The sequence below is a fragment of the Diadema antillarum genome, unplaced genomic scaffold (genome assembly GCF_040938485.1).
Source record: "Diadema antillarum isolate AM-2024a unplaced genomic scaffold, OU_Dant_1.0 scf00000057, whole genome shotgun sequence".
NCBI classification, from domain to species: Eukaryota; Metazoa; Echinodermata; class Echinoidea; order Diadematoida; family Diadematidae; genus Diadema; species Diadema antillarum.
The window spans coordinates 1168436-1193550 of record NW_027270946.1 but is presented as its reverse complement, the minus strand read 5'-3'; the positions used below and the strand labels follow the sequence as shown (position 1 = coordinate 1193550).

General features: G+C 39.5%; 2 protein-coding genes across 2 annotated transcripts in view; one reads left to right on the top strand and one right to left on the bottom strand.

Moving 5' to 3' along the window:
• Positions 1 to 1400: 1400 nt before the first annotated feature.
• LOC139715906 (sodium/hydrogen exchanger 9B2-like) lies at positions 1401 to 13588 on the bottom strand. Its single transcript, XM_071627459.1, has 10 exons — positions 13367 to 13588; positions 12108 to 12855; positions 11233 to 11503; positions 10285 to 10460; positions 8025 to 8131; positions 6522 to 6671; positions 3967 to 4075; positions 3448 to 3584; positions 2576 to 2656; positions 1401 to 1610 (listed from the first exon to the last, which is right to left on the bottom strand). The coding sequence occupies exons 2-10, from the start codon at positions 12745 to 12747 to the stop codon at positions 1401 to 1403; spliced, it is 1881 nt and encodes a 626-aa protein (XP_071483560.1). The 5' UTR covers positions 12748 to 12855; positions 13367 to 13588.
• Positions 13589 to 19084: 5496 nt separating this feature from the next.
• LOC139715877 (uncharacterized) overlaps positions 19085 to 25115 on the top strand; it is a 74136-nt gene continuing 68105 nt past the window's right edge. Inside the window, exon 1 of the mRNA XM_071627426.1 lies at positions 19085 to 19514. Within this exon, the coding sequence (XP_071483527.1) occupies positions 19407 to 19514 (108 nt within the window). The 5' untranslated portion in view covers positions 19085 to 19406. The remainder of the gene's footprint in view (positions 19515 to 25115) is intronic.

Below are 25115 nucleotides of genomic sequence, written 5' to 3'. Positions count from 1 at the left end.
GGTCTCTCTAGATCCATTGTCTCTGTGTAGAGTGTAATTTGCAGTGCACATAGATCTAACACCGAGTCAAAATTTTTTGTGCAAAGTCTGATCTGCTGCGCACTCGGATCTTACACAGAAGACTCAAACCTGTGTGAAGTCTGATGGACAGTGCACCTGCATCTAACACTGACTCAAACCTTCTGTGTCAAAATGTGATTTGCAGTGCACTGGGACCTTACTAAGAATCAGACTTTCTGTGTTCAATTGAGATTTGCAGTGCACCTGAATCTAACACAGAGTCAAACATTGTGTCAGAATGTGATTTGCAGTGCACTTGGATCTAACACAGACTCAAACCTGTGTGAAGTCTGACTGGCAGTGCACCTGTACCAAACACAGAATCAAACCTCCTGTGTTAATATCTGATTTGTAGTGCACCTGGATATAACACAGACTCAAACCTTCTGTGTTACAATATGATCTGCAGTGCAACTGGATATAACCCAAACTCAAATCTTCAGTGTCAAAATATGATTTCCAGTGCACTTGGCTATAGCACAGAATCAAACCTTCTGTGTCAAATTGTGCACGTGGATTCGACAAAGAACAAATCTTCCAGTAGAACTATCAAAGTACAAACTGCAAAATAACAGTGACTGCATGATGAGGAACATATGATTCAATTACCATTAACTAGCATGCACAGCCAATGTTGGTAACATTCCAACTTTGACAGGTAGACATACAGACAAAAGGTAATAAGAATAGTCCATGATTGCACAATAAAGTTTCATAGCAGTGAGTTTTGCACACACACGTTAATTGGCTTCACCTCAATAATCTCTTGCCACGCAGAAGCCCTCATTTGCAAAAAGCATCAGTCTCAAAAGGGCTTGAATCCAATGCCACTGACACTGGTTTGATCAGTCACACAATATACAAACAATCAATGTCTTCACCGAAACTGATCATATCATATCTACGTGACAATTTGAAGATGCCACATTTGCTCAGAAAATAATGACAATAATAACTGTCTTTAAAAAGTCATGAAACAACTTGATTGTAACCCACTTGAGTGGCAAGTCATTTTAACACAATCATCACTTATCATTGCTTTTTAGAAAGCTTCCACCATCTTGTCTATATTGATGTGAATGTATGAAACTTGGCAGAGAGTTCACTGTTCTTGTAAAAGTGATCTATTACCTTTGAAAACATCATGGGCAGAAAGGCAGAACTTTCCTTCATTAGGCAGCCAATTGCATTACCTGATATTTCAGCCTGGCTCATGTTATACTCTCTACTTCTCTCTCTCTCTCCCCCTCTCTCTCTTTCTCTCACTCTCTCTCTTTCTCTCACTCTCTCTCTTCCTCCCCATGCCCTCCCCCCCCCCCCCCCCCCCACCCCCTTTCTCTCTAAACATTGGCCAGCTCTTCTGTCAGTTGCTGTCTGGCTGCTACCTCATCTTCCTCCCTCTTACTGACACCCAAACCTGCACGTCTTGAAGGGTCGTTGCCCCCCGCAGTCCTAGTCTCCTTCTCCAGGAGTTTCGGTCCGCACAGGGTGACGAGGATGGCTCCGATGGGGGCTGTCAGGAGGATGCTTAGTACGGCGATGGTCAGCAACTGGATAGACAGAGAGAGCAGCATGAAGGGAAATTTAGCAACATATCCTTTTTTGTTACATCAAACCTACGTCTTTCATAACCCTTAAGGCCATATGTATACAAAACATGCATATATACCCCAAACATGCATATATACCCTGCATATACAGAAGATCCCCGTTGTAACGAGATCGCATGTTATGAGAATCCGCTTATAACGAGATAAATCGTTCTGTCCCAAATAAATTTGCTTGTTAGCCTATGGGGATTCAAAGTTCTGGTCTTTGCAAGATAATTTTCGGGCCTAAAAACATAGACAAATTTATGCAGATATAAGGACAAAGTTTTTGTAAAAACCTAACTAAGCAACGGGCAAAATCACACACTACTTTAAACACACAAAAGGTCCATTCTCCATGTACTAGTAATTGTCTGAATCATCGTTGCAGTGACTAACATCTGCCAGTGCCAAGCAGAACGCAATCAAGGAGCATGCACCACAAGTTCATAAAGTCTCTTTCCGAGGGCTTGATGGAACAGCATCAGAATATTCAGAAGTTATAGCCTTCGCTAAAAGAATAGGCCTACATGATTAAAAAAGAAAAAGAAGAAAGAATGGTGCATTCGTTTTTTCAACCATCAAATTATGAAAGCTTTACACAATTTGCAGACACAATGACAGCCTATCATGTCTATGGAGTTGAATGCACTTCTGGCTCTGAGGTGAAAATACAGTGGACTCCCGTTATAACGAAGTCCTCGGGACAGGCAGTTTTCTCTCATTATATCGAAATTTTGCAAAAACCGAAGAAATAAACAATGAAAATGATACACAGAGTGGATAATGTTGCAGCCTGAAATCTTAATTTGTTGTTACCAGAATTTTGTTATAACCGTGTTTGTTGTAACAGGAGTGCACTGTACTCTTTCTTGAGTGACTCTAGGATAGAGATAACAAGATTTCTTGGCTGCCTTGATGTCTACCTGTATGCCCCTCTTCTCATCAGCTTCATCTGGTTCGGTCTGTCTTCTTATCTCATCCAGAGCCAGGGGACCCAGGGCAGCCTGTATCACACACACACACACACACACACACAAACACAATAAAAATAAAACATCATGTTGAAATGAAAGAACTTTACATAAAAGCAGTCTCGAATATGTGACAAATTTTGACAAATTCTGCTGCAGTGCAAGAATATGAAACTTAACATGCAGAGAATGTAGTGGTTGCCAACAGATAATACTGACCGTTTCTAATTACTACAGGAATACCCTTACAAAGAATTATGAGATCAGGCATAATGAATGATATGTTAAATTTATATATTTCTTGAAACTCAAAAGAAAAAAATAAACCATACTACCATACGTAGTACCAGTTGCTGTCAGGGATCAGAACCATCAATGGCTATTGGGCTGAAGCTCGGTAGTCTCATGGATATGATGCCTGTCTAGCAATCAGGAGATGGTTGTGGGTTTGAATCCCACCCAAGTATGTAGACGTCTGCCCATGATTGTTATCATGGCTATTACTCAAACACTGAATACTCAGTGTTTATCTCTGTCTATGAAGGGTAATTTGTCAATCAGTAGCAATAAAACTATGTGGATGCAAGAATTTGTTAATTCAAATAAATACGCAGTACCCACTGCTGTAGGGGATAAGAACCAGCATTGGTTGTCGGGCAAAAGATCTGTGGTGTAGTGGATACGATGGCTGTCTAGTAATCAGGAGATTGTTAGTTCAAGTCCACGCAAAGTAGTACGCCCATGACTTTTGTCATGGCTATTAATCAAACAATTATTTACGTCGATGAAGGACAATTTGTCAATCAGTTGCAAGATAAAATCACCTGCACGGTAGCTTTTGGGAGCCACGAAAAGACCATGAACAGTTTTTCCTTGTTGTTGAATTTGGCCCCAAGCACTGACAGCCACGTTGCTACAACACGCACGATAATCCCGATGATGAGAGTCGCTATGCCCAGACCTGTTGAAGAGTTTCAGAGTACAAAGAAGACATTGTAAATGGAAAAGGGGGAAAAACATTGATATCATAATACTCAATCTCTCATTCTTTCAATGTGGTTCTCGATTGCAAGTCCATCCACTCTCGAAATTGTCTTACATGAGTCAATTGATTTATCTCTTTAACTTTGAGGTCTTTCAATCACTAAAAGGAACTTTTCCCTCTAAAGCATCATTATCTGTTTTGACATAGCAGTTTTCCTGATCTCTTCCCCAAGTATTTACTCACTGACTTTTAGTTTCACTTCACTGTTTATTGGGCTTTTTCCAAACTAAGACATGATAATTGTCTAAAGAGGAACCTTCCACTGAGTTACTTCTCCAACATAAAGCACCACGCTTACCGACAGTCTGCCCATCCAGGTACTCCAAGGCCACTGCGGCTCCAATCAGGCCAAAGAGGATTGGTTCAAACAGCGTCCACACCACACCAATCAGCTCTCCTACTGCATGCTGGGTGAGATCACAGTGAGATAGACTAAGTATGAATATATCAGCTCAAATGTTCCATCATGCTTAATCTCTACCAAAGTAGCTTTTCATTCACAAATTTCTTCCATAAATGGCCACATATTTTGCAAGCACAATAAATAACAAACGCTGAAAGGGGGGGAGGGGAGACTAGCCCATTCATCTTTACACTTTTGCAATTAATCAAAAGAATGTCACAAAGCGTCTATAAAAACATGAAAATCCCCAGCAGTGATACTTGGAGCCGAGGTCTGCTCGCATTTTACAATAATGCGTAAGAATCGATAAAGACAGCATATGCTGTCAGAACATTTTGACCCCAATCAAATCTATCACCCACCCATACAGACAAGGGAATTAAACAGAACATTGCCAAATTTCAGCAGGATTAGAATAAAAAGAAGTAGAATAGATAAAATACCAGCACTGTCTACCTGTGTTTTCGCCAACTCATATATTTATAATATGCAGTTAACTCTGCGTAAGTCAATATTGACGGGACTGAGTAAAATGCACCGACTCGGGCAATATGCAACTTCTGTGTGTACAGAGGAATTACACTCATAGGGCTGGACTACGACTGTAAATCGGTACTTTTTACTTTCACCGACCTAGCCAAGTTTTTGACATATGCGCCGTCGAATTTTGCAGAGTTGACTGTAATCTCTGGAAAGTTTCTGTTTGCCCTTTTTAATGTCCGACACATTTCAAGCTTGTACTTTCTCATATGAATTACTTGCATTCCCGTGTTTCCTCAATGGTCTACTAGAACAGTAGTTGCACTTGCAATGTAAGGCCTACACTGGTCTATGCTTTGCTCTGCAGGACTCTCAAGTAAGATTGCTAGCCATGGTCTATGTAGCTAATATGGACACAGTATCAACTGTTCTGGTCTAAACATTCAGCACAGGGCAAGTAGGTAATTTGTCCACCAGTACTACTGGGCAAAATAAATGTATCAACATGTAAGGTGTTCAAAGTTGACACAATTTTTTTTAAGTTTTCTTTATTCCGTTTTAGCTCTTCAGGAAAAAACAAAAAACTGTTACAGTATCAGGAATGAAACTCCAAGTCATGTGATGGCCTTTGTTCATTTTTTTTTTCTGCTTTTCATTGCTATCAACACAAAATCTCATAGTCCAATCTACACAATTCAGCCAATTTCTCGCACACAATGGTAATTTATCACGAGCATTCTACTGCAGCCAAACAACACATACTGGAAGCTTTAATATGAATGTTGTGGGAATGCTCAAATGCAATATCCTCTTGCTGTCTCATCATTTCTATTCTTCCATCTTGCCAATTATAGATGTCGTGTATGTCTACACAATTTGTTTGATTTCCGACAGGGATTAGTGGTTTTATTGACTTCCTGGCAACCTTGGGCTGTTTTTCTCGCACAAGATCACAAAAGCCACATCTATGTGTTCATGGATGGTGCATGCCCTCACGTACACACCCACACACATGACCCAGATATGCATTCAAGTGGGTCTTATCTAGGATGTGTTAAAGAAAGAAATCAATTCCCCAAAACAGTGAGGCTTCTGAAATCTTTTGCCAGTAGTGAAAGAGCTATAATTGCTTTTAAACAACCTCCCACAAATACAGGAAGGACTGGATCGGTAGCTCTGTACAAAATTTCACATGCCCCATTTCACTACACAAGCATGTACACAGTAACAGCTATTGACAATCATACCCATCAAAATTTGTTGCCATTTCTCTCAGTTTACTGTGTATGCTGGTCCGTTCACGGCAAGAAATAATATTTGTAAAGCAGGAATAATGCATAGGAGTGAAGAGCAATGGTATTAATTCAATTTCTTCTTAAATACTTCGTGTGTACACACAATTGATTCCCTGGTTAATGTAACAGAATGTACATCCTTAACTGCTTTGTGTTATCCTAAAATTTCTCACAGAAGAGCTGTCTCTTAGATCAAGATGAATAACCCCCCCCCCCCTCCCCCCATGCCCTTAAAAAATAAAATAAAGAAAATAAGAATGTTTGACAGAAGGGGCAATGACCTTTACAGGACCATTCTGGCCTTGAACACAGCTGGGACACTTTGGCCCAAAGGTATGAAAAAGAAAACAACAACGACAAAATAATGCATTCTACAGAAAAATATTAAATGCTCCTTCCCACTATGAGTCTATGGCCCAAATTCATGAATGTGGTTTAAATTGAAACCATGGTTTAAATTTAGATCATGGACTAAAATCAGTGTGAAGTAGGCATAACCTTTGTACTTTTGACTTGCGTGAATCATTATCATTATCATTAACACGCAATTGTTGTTGGAGATCTGTTGGTATACAGAATCTGTCACAAGTATTTACGCTCAAGAAAATTGCATAAAGCATGGTCTAAATTCAAACCACCTTCGTGAATTCTGGCTAAAGAATGTAGTTCTCTCACCTTCTCTTCCTTCCATCCAAAGGAAGCAACAAAGGCTAGAATGAGGCAGCCCAGGGCGCCCGATCCAGGAAACGAAGCGTCGGCGCTGCCAAAGACTGCAAACAGGCCTCCAGACAGCAGGAACACAAACCTCAGTGATGTCAGTGTTTTCTGTCCAAGAGTAGAGAGTAGGGATGAATTAAAGGGGAATGATACCCAAAAATGAATATGTGACCCGCTACAACAAAAGGATCCTAAAGTCGCTGACGGTTGAGCCGAGGAAATCGAGTTTGAAGTCACATCATCAAAATCGGTCAAAACAATTGGATTTCTATTTTTGGCATAATGTTGTAGTCTAATGTTTTGTCTAAAATCTGCTAAAGTTTCGAAGCTAAATGAACAAAGGAAAGGCAAGAAATCAGCATTTTTCTGGGCCATGATTTTCCGACTTTTAACGTAACAGAAACGTGTCCGAAGATTTGGATTTAGCGCCGCAGGTAGACTCCGCCCCAAGCAACGAGGGAGTGATCTTATTGGTCAGTGCGTGGCATCCTGATTACTGATTGGTCGTGCGTAGACCGCTGGCGCTAAGCTTGAATGAACATTGCGGAGGTCGCTAGGAAGATGCCTTCTATTGTCCAGCGGCGAAAACTGTCTCGCCTCCCCTTGATCATGATAACGTCGGAAGGAAAACTTTGAAGGCCTTTTTCTGGAAACTCTGATTTCCTCAACCACTTGACATGCACTAATAAAATCATCAATATCTCCGCAATCGAGTACTTTTATGAGTTGTGCTATATATGAAATGAAAGAAGAAGAGTAAGGGAATAATATCATGCCATTTTTAGAAACTTGTCCTCCCCCGACTTTCGGATCCTTTTGTTGTAGCGGGTCACATATGGTTTGAGCTAATGTAGCAACATTAGTAGTACACAACGGTGAAGTTTGAGGAAAACCTCTTCATATTTATGAATCTTTACAGTTTAAATGCCGCCATCATTGGATGAGAAAAATACAACCATTTGTCACATCACTACAGGAAAATTATATAAAGGAAGTATCAAAGAAATTAAAACATATCTTCATTTTTCTATCAAAAGGAATGTGCACTTGACTTACCTCTTTCAGAAAGCTAGGGAATAACATTATCCATACCATACATCAGTAACAAGTCACAGGAATGTGTATCAAAAAAATAATAGTAAATTATGTGTCACCATTATCATTATCTATTTCATTTTTATCCTATTCACATTTCTTTTGTCTGAGTTTATGAATGTATCTTTTAAATGGTTGGTTCTTTATTTATTTCCAGTGGACAGCCTACACAGGTAGTGGAGTTTTGTTGCAGGGGTGGAAACAAGTAAATGGCTGGTGGTTGTATTCAAGACTACAAAATCTTCATCCAAACTTTTGTTTTCACTACCCTCAGGGATAACAGTTAGCAACATTACACCCAATTTGTTGATAGTATATGAAAGACAGCTCTGGATATATATATGGCAAAGAGAACTTTGTACTTACGAAGTCTTTGCTGGGGATGTACCAGAGCAACAGGCCGCCTAGCACTCCAAAGGATATGCCAATAATGACCTCCAGAGGGCCTTGAAATATTTTCAGAACCAAATTCCCTGCACGAAAATAGGAAATACAACATGGAATCATGTAATAAACAACCTGCACACATGTATCACAGATAATGCAATGTGTATTACAAAATATGGTCTAGGAAGTAGTACTTCCTCCTAAAGCACTGTACTACATAAAATGCACACCAAATGCATAATCAGTCCTAGTTTCATTCCACTGACAGTGGAAGCTGATGTGAAATAGATCATAGATGAATTAGGAATTCTCTTTTGATTTATCAAGTTCAAAGGATTTCATGCAAGTTCAAAGGATTTCATGTGTGTACAGTTCTGGTCGAGGTGAAGATTTAGCTTTTAACGTTTTGCGAGATATTCAGAAACTAGTCTATGAGATGTCAAAGAGCATGCAGTTCTAAGAGGTATCAAAAGTTTATTCAATGAAAATCAGTTTTGAAATGGCTGAGATATCCCAAAACAAGGTGAAACAAAGATATCCTAATAAAGTTGGGGCATGTCGCCTTTTATTATTAGCACTTTTTTGGATATCTCAGCCATTTGAAAACCAATTTTCATCAAATAAACGTTGAATCCTTCTTAAAATCACATGCTCTTTCATACTAATTATTTCATAAGAGGTTTTTCATTATCTCACTTAGGAATGTTCAAAACATGAATATCTACCTCAACCAGTACTGTACAGTCCCTTTAAGATAAGGTTGCTCAAAAACTCATGCATCTATTCTCTTGCTTAGATGTTTTTTTTTTTTTTGGGGGGGGGGGGGTTTAAGTGTAGATTGCTAAATGCAGTCTACCAGATAATCATTGTACTTAAAGGACAAGTTCATGCTCATAGACATGTGGGTTGAGTGAATGCAGCAATATTAGTAGAACACATTAGTGAGAGTTTGAGCAAAATCGGACAATCTGTTAAAAAATTATGAATTTTTGAAGATTCTGCTCAGTCACGGCTGGATGAAAAGACTACTATAGCTTGTGATGTCACATGAGTACAATGATTTAAAGAAAGAATAAAGAAAATTCAACACATTTCCATTTTCCTCACGTAACAAAAGAACACTCGACTTCTCTCTTTCAGAAGGCAGGGGGAATAATATTACCCTTAACATACGTCAGTAGCAAGTCGAAGAAATGTGCACTTCATTCAAAAAGTAAAGTTTTATGAAATTCTCTTTTTATTTTCCTTATATAGTTGTATGCATGTGACATCATACACTGTAGTAGTCTTCTCTTCCAGTAGTGACTGCGCAGATACTTAAAATATTCGTGACTTTTGAACGGATTGTCCAATTTTCCTCAAACTTTCACTGTGTTGTAATATTGCTGCATTCTCTCAATCCTTAGGTATATGAAGGTGGACTTGTCCTTTAATCACTGTTACAGATTTTACATACATAAGAACCATTAAAAATAAAGATCTCAAACTCCATCACCACAATCTGTAATAACCACTTCTGCAGACTATCTCTGTAAATTCTATGCAATCACTGTCAATCTGATCAGACTCTCCTAGCCATAACCACATTCAGAGACAGGGGTTATCAGTTCTAGTATTTCGACGCAAAAATCTATCTTATATGCCATCTTTCACACACACTACAAAAGATTTGCTTGGATGCAAATGAAGCCCTTTGATTCTCCACTCTGTGCAGGCCTGAACAATGACAGGAGTATGAACCTGGCAACCGAGTGCATGGACCTATGTGAAGCGAACTGCATTGTGGGATTTTAAAAGGGAGCATGATGATTTCGTCACATGCCATTCACACAGATTGTCACAAGGTTGAAAAAAAATTCAAGCAGGACCGATTTTTGCATCACTATGCATATTGAGAGAGTTACCAAATTTTTAGTGTCCAGACACAAGAATTAATGGTATTTGCATTGAATTGCCAAAATGATTTTCAAAAAACATTTCAGGTGTGTGAAAAGCACAGCTAATGAAATTGTATCAGGGCAATTACCCCAAGCTAAACACTGGTTAGTGATAAGGTTAGAGTAAAAATTAGGGTTAGGGTTAGGTTTAGGGTTAGAGTTTGGATTAGGGTTATTTAGGATCAGGTTTGGGATTAGGAGTTAGGTTAGGTACAGGGAAGGGTCTGGGGTTATTATCCAGGGGTAATTGCCCTAGAACCAATTTAAATTGTGTCAATCACAGATGGAACAGTAAATTGTACCTGAGGTAAAAGAGATTCCCATGGCGACACCGAAGGCACTGATACAGAGGACGTTGTCCAGGCTGCAGGATGCAATGGCCAGAGTCGGGATGCCTTTCCGCTGACCGAATCCTTTCTTCTGAAGGACCAGGAGACAGGGCACCACAACGGCAGGAGACACTGCTGCCAGGACAAAGCTGGGGGACATGGAGTACAGATAATTACTGCTAAACAGTTGTCATCGGGATGCATTCTATGCAGCAAATAAGTCAGATCAAAATACACACTTCAATAGCAAATCTGACATCTCTGGCAACAGAATTGAAAGAATGGTCAGGATTCTAGTAGAAAGATTACAGTTACAATTGATTGTTATTCCAGACTAAAAAGGCTAGCAACAAAAGTTATCCAAGGCATATTGATAGCCAAACTAAAAGGGAATAATAGATTTAATTGGATACAACTGACTCATAGAAGATAACTCATCCCCACTCCCTAATATGAATCCTTGATTTGTAAAATGCTAAGCATACCGATGATTAATCATTATGGCAATCATGATTGTTCTTTTCTAAATGGAATTTAGCTACCAGGTAATCTCTAACTTGATCATGTTAAACATGTTGAAACATGTAGGGTCACACACATGAATAGCCCATAGGACAGTTGAGAGGTGGAATCTTCACACAAACAGTATCAAAAGTAAAATTGGGAATATTTAAAATGCAAGTAGTTCCAGAAAATCACTGAAAAAAAGGTAGATTATGTACTAATTCATTTGTCTTTGCATTACAGCTAAAAAAAAAAAGATTAAAAAACCTCATGTCATCCTTTCACAATCTAAATGTCAAAATCTGTTTCATTTTTTTTCCCATTATGCCCATACTTCCACTTATTTATGGCTTGGTGTTTTGCCTTCAATCTGAAGAATATTTTACTCGAGGTAACATGCTCCTTTCAGCTCCTCACCCCAGCATGAAGGCCCAGTCCCAGGGAAACCTGAGCATGAAGTGGCTGACAACAGCAATGATAATGGCTTCCAGCAGGGAGGGGATGAAGGAGAGACGTAGGCACACCACGCTGAGCTTCTTCAGGGCACGAGCATCGATGCCCAGGCCGGCCCGCAGCAGAATGACCACCAGGGCTATGCTTCGCAGGGCACTAGCCCAGTCATGGTCGATATCGTTGGCGACGTTGATGGCACTTATGTTCTTCAGCATGAAACCCGCTCCAAGCATGCCTGTCATCCAGAAGCAGATAATGTCAATGTAACAGAAGTGACAGACAGACAACGGAAAAGATAACGGGACAGTTATAATGATTTCTCCACAGAATGAGGCAAATACATACAAGGCATTTGACATTCAAAAGTGAATAAACATGGAAAATGCACAAACCTTTCTCCCAAACAACTGTGTAAATATGAAATGCTTGCATTTGTGTACTTGTGTTGAGTCACCAGAAAATTTACTAGTCTGCAATCATAAAATACTGGGGTTATAAAAAGTGGTTTGGGGCTATCAGCACAGCATTCTTGCTCCTCCTGAAAGTTTAGTGTACAATGTGCCCTTATCCGATAGGGAAAATATGTACAATGTATATCCCACTCACAAGAAAAATGTTACTTTCACTGAAGGAGACTAATTTTCTGCTGATTCAATGTTACAATGTACTTGACATGTTACTTTACTTGCAGTCAACACAATATAAATGTAGAGTCATTGTCTGCATATTATGTCATGTGAATTTGTTGCAATAACATAAGTACTCAAAAAATGTCAACAAATTTGGGGATGATATCACTTCAGGTGGCAACCCAAAATACCAAATTATCCCTTACTCACCCAGCAGGGCAGGCAATCTCAGAATCTTTTCCACAAGGATGCCAAGGATGATGCTGAGTATGATGAGAACATAGACACCAAACAGATTGCCTCCGGGCAGTGCCTCGTCCCCAGTGACAGTGAAAAGGACAGCCCACAGTAGCACCACAAGCAGCGTGTAGGTGATAAGTTTGCCAACCACTCCATGCGGGGGACACAGAAAGGCAAACTTGAGCCGTTGCCACCTGGACGCGTTGGGGGGCAACGGATTGTATTTTGTGGTGCACGGCCGACAGGCCACCTTGCAGGAATAGAGACAGCGGGCGCATTGGCCTTTGCGCTCGGTACCAAACTTCCCGTCTTCATCATCATCATTCCCGGCTTCCACCGACATCCTTGGGATGAAGGTCATGCTTCCTGTGTCATCGATGGATGGTTTCATTCCTTCCCAGCCCGGCTTGTCTTCCTCATTCCCCATCGTCTGGTGGCTGTTGAAGAAGGATGCGTCCGTTTCCAAGGTATCCCCATCATCCAGGGAGTACGTCCACTCATCCGCCTGGTTGTCGGGGTTTTCAAAGTTGGGGTCAATCTCACCCTGGACCTGATTAGTTTCCTCTGTCTTTGATATGTTCAAACTTCCTTTCTTACTGAATGGTCCCATGTTGAATTAGATCTAGAGTATACACAATTGCTGACTTTTCCCTCACTTTCAGCAGTGCGGATTTGAACTTGTGGTGGTTGATAGTTGAAGGTAGATGGTTTGACTATTCTGAAAGAAGGTTGAATATGATGTAAAATGTTTGACATTATGCCCTGAAAATTCAAAAATTGGAAATTATGACTTTTTTTTTTTGCTTTTGCTTTGCAACACTGAAATATAAAATTGTCAGAGTTTTTATTTTTTCATGATCAGTTACACATGATAGAGACAGCCTTATTCAATTGTAATAAGCGACATGTTTGCAAATTTTTAGCAAGATAATTCCTTGCCTTCAAACCAAATCTGTACTCCCCATGGCATGCCATGGCATTACTTCACTGAAGCAGGGCTCGATCACTCGACACCAACTTGTTTGTCTCGTGGCTACTTTAAGTTGTATCAAGATAGCATAAATTAAAGACAAGAATTGACTGCGCTGATACTAGCATACCATCCTATTTGTACTCCTATCTAGCATTAGTAGCATACCCTAGCTGGGTCTACCATCAAAATTGTTGTAGCATGCGCATGTCTCCTACACTCAGTTGTAGGCCAACCATCAGAATTGTAAATTACTTACATGAAAAGCAGTAGATAGGACTACGTAGATCTACCTGAACACCCTTTTCCCTTCATCTGTTCCCGCTGATTCTCCGATAGGCACTCCGTCCTTGTTTTGTGGAAGAGCAGCTCTAGCAAATTAGACTTTGCATCCAGATACCATGGGAGGCAGCATAAACCGATTAATCAAAATATTACCTTTCAAATTTCGATTTCATTCAACCTTTGAACGCATTAACTCCAATCATCGTGATTATTGCTTTCCGTGCGCCCGGAACATGATTGTTTAATCTGGTTGGTCTATCATCCAGCATGCAGCCACCACAGATTAGCAGCCACACGGCAGCAGCATTCCACCAGGATCGGTTGGTTCTCTGTGCAGCTAAAAACAATAAGGCGATCCAGTGTCGATGCAATAGTACATTGCCAAAAGCGCAAAGAGGGGATGGATTGCTGAAACTTATTTGTTTACTTATCACTTTTTCTACAAAAGTGGAAATTTTCGCGAATATTTTTGCTTGCCTTATGTTCCAGTACTAGTAGCCCTAGTCGATGTCTTGATTCTGCGGAAGTAAGAACACGCGAAACTCTTCTTACTCTGCCGAGCGTGAAAAATTAGTCTCGCAAAAATATCCACTTTTACAGTATTTGACTGATTTAATGAATACAATGAGGAATACGATCAATGAATAATAATTCAAGAAATCATAATCTACATCAAATTGAAGACTCATGGGAATGGGATGATGGGAGAATCAACGTCGAAGATTACGAAATTCACAATCACGATCTGTGGGATATTATGCTATTAATCCTACAAGAATGCCGATCATTATCATCGCTTGTTGAACCTTTGTGATTTTTTTTTTCATTTCATTTATTAAGTTTCAACACAACTAGGTTGATATCATTAGAAACATACGATTCAGTCGCAGATCCCAGCTCCAATGAAAAACAAATAAACAACACAAAAAACAACGAGCACTAAATTGAATACAAATATGTCTTGATTCTAACTTAGGTCGAAGGTACAATCAAACTCTAATTTAGAAATCTTAATACCTCCCTAAATCTGTAAATCCAAACAGCAAAAGTCGGATCTGAATTGCCATTTCCCGTGGAGTTTAACACCGCTAAGCCATGGCGACTTCGAAGCATATAATCCCGCCTTATTTCCGCTAGTTTGTGAGAGATCACTTTGTATAAAGACGAGGTATAAAATCGGAAACCGTTCCGGAGATACAGAGATCTTCCCAGTCAAGAATTATATATAGGGGTTGTCTCATAGTATGAAGATCGGAATGAGAAGCGGCTCATGATACAGAGAAAGGGATTCTCCACTCAATACGCAAGTTTGTGTTGATGATTAGATAAACTTATGAACTATTTAATATCTAGAATTGCTCTTAATTGATATCATGAGAGAAAGTTTTTGTATGTTGTCTACAGAACAATGATATTGGTCATAGCCACATGATATGAAATCGGATGACGTTGTTCCATCACATTGAGTCTCCATTTGGCTCTTAGATTATAAAGATTTCACTTAATTTTCTCTTTGAATGTGACGCCTGGAAGAAATTGTATCTTTTGTATCTCCTAATTTCTAATCAAAAGAGATAAATATTATAAAAAGACAAGAAAATTTGAAACATGTTAGAAACAATGGCCAACTTCAAAATATATGTTTTATCAAAGAAAATACATCAGCATGTCAAGATAGGCGGAAAGGTTCGAAAAGGGAATTAGAGAGTCACTAAACTAATAAGAAACTTTAAACATTATTTTTTGGCCTGATGATCTACCGGCAAACGAGAAAATGCCCTATTTTTGATGGGCTGAAGATATAAGAATTTATAATTCTATATCATATAATACTATGGAGTATGGTTATGACAGATATCATCACATGACTGTTTCGAGAATCATGTCAAACTTCTCATTGTTCTTAGTTTTGTTTTATTTCCATAAATGTTTTACATTTCTTATTGAGTAACGTTATCGTTCCATATTTATACCAATTGATATCAAAATGAATACCGGTATGCTTCGGAGTGTGATGTTCCTTTCCTGACATTCTGGAATTTGTGATGCAGAAAAATATTACTACAGTATTATATTGCCCTCTACGGCGCTTCGCATTAATTCTACAACATCCTTGCTCAGCCTGCCTTGCGTCTTTACACGAACGTTGCATTGATGGTTCTGTTTGCATTTCGGCTATATCTATAGAAATACATTGTAGCTTTAACGCCAATTGAGGTCTTGTTGGAATTGATAATACAAGACTTACATCAAGATGATATTTTGAGATATCTATATACATTTTCAGTATCAAATTTCATCATCATTCAGTTTTGCACAGCATAAACGTTTTTTCAACTTAGTTCATTCACAGCTGTATCAGCCGAAAAATGTTTTTAAAAATCACTCTCATCTATTCAAGATTATTGAAAAGTTCGGAAGGTACTAAAAATCACCATTCATATTTTTTTTGTTTTTTTTTTGTTTTTTTTTTTTTTGCAAACTAGAAATGATAGGAACTGAATTACCTGAAATATCACTATTGCAGGTTTCTGGTTACTAACATTTTTGTCAATATTAGTATATATCGACGTTAGGTTTGGATGATGCATTATAGTGAATAGTAAATCTTTTATCTCATTTTTGGTAATTTATTTTGACAATTTCTGTCCCCGTCATGAAACCTTAGAGAAAATGGTCATTTATATAAGAACAGTTGGGACTCCCTTTTCTTCATTCAAATAGCAGAGTACGTGGCGGTAAACGGTTGTTATAGCAACTGCCCTTTGACAGTGTGGTTGATGTTAAAGGAGACCTCCGGGTGATTCTCAGGTTTTTACATTATTTTGTACAACTATAAATTAGTTATACTGAGAACAGAGTATTAGAATTTGTGATAATTGGGATGAAGAATAAGAATATTTTCAAAAAACAAAACAAATTGCAATGAACAAGGATGATGACATGGCAGAGTCACCATAAGAATGCATGAGTTGGGGCTCAAGGAAGCAGAACAAAAGAAGAAGGCATGCATAGATTATAGACAGGTGAACTCGCAAGCAAGCGGTATTGTTATGGAATCACACTGCTATTATTTCCGAAATATGTGAACCTTCTATGTCATCATCCTTGTTCAGTGTAATTTGTTTAAGGTTTTTCAAAGTATTGTTTCTCTGCTCAAGAACCGCAATAAATTCCACAAATCTATACAGGGAGTTGTCGATTTATGTACTACATGATGTGAAATTATGAAAATCGTCTGGAATGTCCCTTTAAGTCGAGCAAACAATTTAGCAAGAAATGATGGAGTCTTGATATTGAAACCATTCTTTAATATATTAATGTTATCTCATCCCTTTGATATATTCATTGCTTGTTGTAGATGTTTCTCTACAGACTAACGGGATTGTGCAAGAATGAAATGTTTTGCATTTTGAAGTCTGATTTCATGAATTTCTAACTTTTCGCATCATTATGGTTATTCATGAATATGTTAACCGATGAACGGATCAACGAAATTGCATCTTAGGTTGATATGCACCCATGAGAAAGAGTGTTTGTATAGTGTTACCTGATCATGCACACTTTCTTGAGAAAATGGCTTTGCATCGGCCCATGAGGCTACAAGATAGAAAGAGAAGTCAGTTTATGATTGAGCAAAGTGCCGTGTCATGATAGCTGTCAGTTGACGCTTGACGATGTGCTGCAGCAAGCTGGCCAGCGCGTGCTAGCTGGCCGGACCGCGGGTGGGCTTGGCGCAGTCTCGCTGCCTTATATGGTAGAGCCGAGCAAGCCGTATGTCTCGATTCCACCCTACAGCTCCAACTCTACCCCAGCCGTGGGTTGCATGCACGTCAGTGTACAGTTAGCTTTGGATTGCCAACGCAGAAAGAAGTTTCGTTACTTGTTGCATCATATTTGACACATCCCAATCTCATTTGGCGGCACTGTGTGACAAATAACGCATTTATGCACAATACACACACAGCCTCCCTGCTGGTCCCCAGCGCCAGGTTAAATGGAGTCACCACTCCATTTTTTGCTGGCCGGTTTATTTCCTAGATTGAAATGCAACTCAAGCTTGATTTACTTTCCCAAGAGGGACTTCAAAAGACCTACTGGAAGAACACTTTCAGCCACATACGGACCACCATACAGACAACAGGAAGCTCCCCTCATAAAAGAAAAGTAAAAAAACTGACAACAGCAAAACAACAACAACAACAACAACAACAAAAATCGGCCACGCAACTACGACACAAACTCGCCCAGAACAAAAAGAAATAAACAAGCAAAAAAAAAAAAAAAGTGCATACCGAAGCATAATTTCCAAAGGAGTTATGTCAAGCCTTGTATGGTTACCATGACAACAGCAAATCAATTAACGATCATTATGCCTACATACTCAAAGCAGGGGGGTGGCTTCCACCTCCCTGCTCAAGTAATGAATTGGGCTAAATCTCACTTGCTTTGTATACAAAGCATAACAAATTATTATAATACGCTTAAGTTTTTATCTATAGGTATTTTCTGACCCACTCTCAATCCCTCCTCAAAAAAAAAGAAAAAAAAAGATTTGCATAATTGCCTTTCCGCTAACTTGCAATGAATATTCAGCGCTACCAGACAAAGATGGACTAATGGAGATGGATATAGTGAATTGAAGCAGGTGTTTAGCTTGCTCATCTTCTCCATTCTATCCGGGATCCATGCACGCTGTATATGTAAGCTTCTATAGGGATGCATCCATATGTGATGACGGTGAAGAATTGAAAGAGTTTAGGTGTCGTAAATGGATGATTAGAAAATCTTAAATTTTTAAATAAGTAACCAAAATATCAAAATGCCATCGTCATCTTCGTCATGTCACTATCGCCACCACCACCACCACCCACCACCACCACCACCATCACCTTCTAACTACCCATATCATAAAACTGTTATCGTCACTATCAAAGTCTTCATAATACGTGAGATCAATAACAACAACAAATGCAAACTTGCTGTGCCTTTGTAGAAATGATTTAAACATGCTTATTCAGATAATTGACTCTGATGATCACCACTGATGAGCCACTAAAGCGAATTTCTGTTTGTGAAAGTTGTGCGTCGGATTTCTTGTCATTCCTTTCCAGAGATTTTAATCCTTCGTGATGTCCAGTCATTATTGCATCCTTGATAACATGTCTTTCTCCGTTTGTTAATTACTCATTGTCACTTTATTGATTACATAAGCTTTCTTGCTGTTCGCTGCTACTTTTGTCGCTGCTGTCGATGTTAATATGTATTGCGGTACTGTATGAATGCATCGTGTTTAACCTTGTCGCACCATCAAATTGGCACCAATTTCTCCAGCACTTCATCCTTCAGTCTTTGTGTACTCTCTGGAGTTACGCGGAGAATGTGAAGGAGTTGGGCATAGCGATCTGCTGTGATAGTCAGGACCTGTTCACACACACACACACACACACACACACACACACACACACACACACACACACACATCCTCGTACGCACCCACTCACGCATACACACACATACACATGCATACACGCACACAGACACACACACGAGCATAATGATGATTGCACACACCCACACCATCACACACGCACGGGACGATACCACCTCGAACGTGGGGTAAACAAACCCCTCTTCTGGAAGCAACCATCTCGAGAGCATCTCGCGATCATCAGTTTACACAGGACAAAGTTATGCCATGGTGCTATCTTGGTATAATTAGCCCACGGTACTGGAACTCCCGCCCGTGGTAGGCCTCTGCCTGGGATTGTTTCAAACGCCAGGTTGACGGGGGTTAAGTGGAAACTCATGCCCGGGTTACCATCTTGAGCCCGGGCCCTCGTAACTGACCCCCTCAACATGTTTAGATCTACTGGAGACTAACAACCTCGGAGGAAACTCAAGTAAAACAAACAACAACAAAAAAGCAGAGATACTCTCAATTTTGGGGGTCCAGTCATCATCCAATTTGTAAAAAATTCCCTACGGATTACGGAGGAGTAAGCTTGATCAGGATGGTGAATATGGAGGAAACGGTGCGGGTCCGTATGACTGGCGGCCCTCCTTGGGGTTTCCGGCTGCTGGGCGGTATAGAACACGGTATGCCGGTATCAGTCTCAAAGGTAAGCTTTCAAAATTATAGCATCGATGGATTTTAGTCTAATTATGCTACTTGATATACTGTTCAAGATTGGAAAGTTGCCACACTTGGATGATGCAGGCGATGCTAGAAACTCTCGCATACTTTAAGTCGTTATGCCTCTGATATTGTTTTATTTCTGTTAAATGTCTTACCAATCTACCATGATTAGCTAATGACCACTGATATCACATGAATATGTTCTACCAACACCATCCTTGCCTATAGCTTTGCCTTGGACATTGATAAATGAAAAGGCAACGTCCCAAGCGACATTGCGTATATACTTGAGTTCATCAATAGTTTTAGAACATTAATGAGTGTGACACGTAGAAGTATGGCGTCGGAGTATCTCCATTATAGAAGTATCTAGCGATCGAGTGCCTCTTCATAAGGAGTGCCTCGTAATAAGAAAGATTATTATAAACAACGATATTCTTTCTCCCGTAGTTGTCTAAATGCAACCCAAAGAACAGTGAAATTCAAAAGGCAACAAGGAGACAGGTGATAAATATCGGTAATACATTGTATAATACCATGCATACTCATCTTCTATTTAACGCTAAAAAAAAGATTTTTTGCCCCAAAGATGTGTTCAAATGTAATTGTAGTATGTCTCATCTATACCTCTATCTTAGAAATTAGTGATTTAATCTGCCGAGTGAGAGTCGACAAAAGCAAAATGGCGAAACAAAATGGCGGCTGCAGTCAACAAGCTATTCAAGAGAGTTCGTTGACAATGATTATAAGATATGGGAATAGCTGAGGTCAAATGTGTTTTTGAAATCAATCATGATCACGTCTTTTTTTATTGAAGGGTTTTTTAAGTAAATGAAAGTCCTCATTTGCTTATTCTGACATTCACGTGTAAAAATAGAACTTTTTAAAAACGTTGTATACTTTCTCAATCTGTCTCCGCATGTTTCCGTTTACCTTCTACCGTTTATGTTGTTTTAGTTTACCTGACTGCACGCGTCTCCGTCAGTCCACCAGTGATTCCTCTTGCCATAATGATGTCTCGGTAAACAATGTTGTTGTTGCTGTTGTTGCTGCTGCTGTTGTTGTTGTTGTTGTTGTTGTTGTTGTTGTTGTTGTTGTTGTTGTTGTTGTTGTTGTTGTTAACTTGTGAAGGGAGATATGTTGTCATTGGGAAAAACAACAACAACAACAACAACAACAACAACAACAGTGAAGTGTCTTCTAAACTTTTTGTCTGTTTCCCAGCATCTCTCCTGTGCTCTTTTCTTTCTATTAGATTGACTTAATTTTTTTAGTTTACGATTTCTTAATTCTTTCCTCTTTTCCTCGTCCTTCTCTTCTTTTTCTTCATTGTCATTTCTTCCTCCAGCATCTTCCTCCTCCTCAAGTTCTTCATATTTCCTTCTTATTCGTCTTTCCATCTTCCTCTTTGTCGTCTCCTTCTTCTTCGTCTTCTTCTTCTTCTTCTTCTTTTTCTTTTTTGCATCATCTTCATCGTCTGTTTCCTCTCGTCCTCTCGACCCTAAGTTTCCCTCTTTCTTCCCGTATTCATCTGTTGAGTGTTTTACTTCCGTCTGAGCATGTGACTCATTGGTATAAGACGTCTTAATACTATTATTGACCCGAGTACACAGACACCAAAAGGAGTTACCCTCATCCTGTTTGTGCAATGTCATGTTGTTTAAGAAGAGTTTGATGAGGCAAAAAGACAAACTGTAGCAAGGTCACAAGGCGCGGAGACTGCCGGAGTGGAAGTTTGCCGTCAGGCGATAAAACGATGATCGCATTCGCGGAGAACAGAGGTTGGCGGGAGCGATCGAAACTTTAACGTCTTGTAAAAAGCTCTTTCTTCTGCTCTCTCCATCCCTCTCTCCCTCTCTCTCTACCCCCCCCCCCTTCTCTTTCTCTCTCTTGTACTATTTCACCTGACGCATATCGATACACTTCTGGTATCTCCACTAACAGTATCGGCACGCAGCCGACGTGTTTGTGTGACGCTTGTGACGCAATGCTGATGTCATTGTGTCGTGTTCGTTTGGCACCGCCGATGGAGGCAGAGGCGTAGAGTCTATTTGTTAACATCACATCGAGAAAAAAAAATAGAGTTACATTTTTGCAACCCTGCCCATCCCCCTTCAGTCATCCACTCCTAGCTCATTTTCTTATTCCAAGTTACTCGCAAATGTTTGGATTGTGACTCGCCCATGTATCGAATGTTACACTGCACCACAAGTTTAGTTACCTCAAAGGCAATTGACCTCAAGTCTCATGTTTTCATCTTACACAGTAGAAGCCGAAGAGCCAGTAAGAGTAACCTGGCCTACATTCCCCTCAATATCATCACCTTCCTTCGACCTGTGTAGGTAAAGATTACCAGATGTCTGCTGAACAGAGGTTATTCTTTCGAGGTTACCATTAAAGAGTACTTAAATAAATATCAAGTTCAGATGCCGTCAGCTAATTCAAATGACCATGATATGGACGTTTTGTAGATCACTATTTACTATGCCCTAGTTATGTTCGTACGATTATAGCTTGCTTGATCTTTGCTCTCCTGTGACAGAGACTTCTGAATACAAACCAGACTAATTCCCTCACTTTTCCCCCCAAACGTACGTATTATGTCCAACGCAGTCAAGTTATACATGAAGTAAGGCATCTTTACATGCGTAGTTAGTATGAAGCGTTCATCATCGTAACTTCTAACCCACACCACGGCGCCACTTGTTTGGGGGAAAATCGTAAGAAATAGTCCGACGCGATACGGATCTAAATCCTACCGTCCGCTTATCACATCAATCTCGGCGTAATACACGACATGCGACCCCTGGTCCTACCCACTGGTCCAGTTTGAGCCACCTCTTTGTGTCAATACCGTCTTAAGATAGGTGCGTTCTCTTATGTTTCCATTATACGCGTCCGTTTGACAATCATCATCCACTTTGATAGTACTTAATTGTAACCATATAGAATTCAATTACGCCACGTTGTCTCCGCAATTCTGTTTGACAGGTCGAGATCTATTCGCACTTGGTGCCAACTCTTCTCTGAGTCCCATTATGCAATATCTTTCTTTGCGTTTACCCTCTTATTGAATGCTATACAATAATGAGGATTGTTAATGACTTCCGAAAGAACGTTTTTCTTGCACTGTGCAATCATGACCTCGAGATGCGACATCTTAAAAAGAGGGTGTGTTTAAGTAAGTTTACACTCTAATTTCTTTTCTTTTATTGGCATTTCATCTACAAAGATGTTTACAAAGATGTATAATTTTGTTTTGGGCCCCAACAACAAGCACCAGATGCTTCAAAGGGGTCCCGGCATTAATTTCCATAATATGTGCATGTATGTTTATACACATTGCTTTTGTTTTTATTGTGTACATAATGTACTTTTGATTTATTTTGTGCCGAATAGATTGAATTGAAATTGAATTGAATTGTTTCATGGAATGAATCACTTTATTCATTCATTCGGTCACTTTAAGATACTCCTCAACGTTTTTAAGTTATCCTAGGATCATTCATGACATACATACCTTTCTGCAGTGATAGACAAAGCATATCCCGGCGGTGATAATTTCACGAAAAAAAAAGTGATAAATCTCCGACTTTAACGAAAGAATTTGTCTTAGTAAAATATCCGAACTAAGAAGAGTTAGAATAACCAATCAGAACATATCATACAGGAGTATACGGGTCATTGAACTTACTAGGATGAAAGCTGTGAATATAATGTTCGTATGTGATATGGGGGTGTGTATGATAACCACAATAAAAAGATACTGCCAAATATGCGTCCATATCTAGCGCATTACTTATTGTCGGGCGACCTAAACAATACATAGTCAAGATGTCCCATGGTATATACAGTGTATCTGATGGTATACCCATAAGTGTGTGAACAAAGTCTTCGGACGATGAAACGATTGTGACACGCGTCTATCGACTATCGAAAGGTGATTGTGTACACTGTTCTGTCAACACTCCACGTTATATTGACTTGTGACGCTAAAATGAGCGTGCTGTGTATTTCACGAGATATTTACAGATGACACAGCTCAGATTAACATCGTGTTAATCTATAGTACATAGACATAAGTGTCGTCCCATTCACCTGTTGCACAAAAAGCATGAAGTCTGGGCTTTAGGATGATATTTTGCAATCTTTCCTCAGTTTTTTTTTCTTCCCACCATTCGGTTTCCGGAATCCATAGTATGAAGAGAAAAGAATCCTATGTGGACCTTTGAATTCATTGCATATAAAGTAGAGCTTTTCATTATATCATTTCATTGCTATTTTCGGCGGCTTGACAGAAATGTCTACAATGTCAGGAGATTAAATTTTATTCCAAATGATATACGTGAAGTTGCCCACTTGGAAAGATGATACAGTCAATTCCACTTTTGATAAGTTAGCAGTGTAAACCATAGAATTATCAATCTGTTATGTTCAGATAATTTTCTATGGATCAACTACAAGGGGTCGTTTGTTTGCGTTCTTAATCTGTCTCCTATGCGTCATGACATTTGCCATAGAAGGAAAGAATGATTTCTATTGCTGACCATACTTCCCCCCCCCCCAAAAAAAAAGGGAGAACTAATGTATAACCCAGTGGTGTATATCAATTTCTGCAGTTTGCGCTATTAACAAAACCAGACGATAAACCACGAAAGCTGCCCTCGACGTTTCTGATTTACCATGGTCATGGACAACCATACATTCGAATGTCATTGTATGATGTGCTATATCCGCCATAGTGACTTGGTGCGCCGCAAGGTACGTCCAAGTAACCGCTCTGGAATGCCGTATGGATCCACGCACTGGTATACGGGGGCTTATCGCCCGTGAACCATGAGGAATGTATAGGAAAAATGAGATGTCATTACCACATGGGTTCCTATCGGTTCACACTTCGGTGCAGCGCAGCGCTGCCCGAAGGATCTCACGACGATTAACTCTACAAAGCTCCGGAAAGTTACGGATCACAAACCTTGGTATCTACGTTATTTTAGCTACTTATCTATACCACAAGTGATTCTCCTCCTTATATGATAACATCTTCCTCATACATTTTCTCATCTCCTTAAATTTCCTTCTTGTCCTTATAACGTTCCTTTCCGTCACCTATATTTTCTTCCTCTTTAATTTCTTGTCATTACCATCCTTTTGTTTTGTTTTGTTTTATTTTGCCCCTTTCTACTTCTCCTCATTCTTCCTTTCCTTTCTTCCTCCTCTTCTTCTTCCACTACCCGATTCTCTTTTTCTTCTATAACCACTGCGTCTGTTCCGAAGAGACAGCCTTGGTATAAATGTAACGTAAAGCTTATCAGACGTCCCCCCTTTTTGGCATTGATAGTTAAAGAATCGACACCAATTTAGATTTGCGACATTTGGATAATTGGTCCTTTTCATTATGTGGCAGTGTTTTCACTGCCTGCTATATAGTATGCAAAGGTTTGCTTTCGATTGTATAGTCGCCTGTAGTTGTCATGTTCACATTTTGCGATCGTTTATATCTTGCACTGTGGAATTGAAAGACGATAAGTCTTGTAATGGTTTCTCGAAGAGCAACTGTCGTGCTCAACCCTTCCCTCTCCGA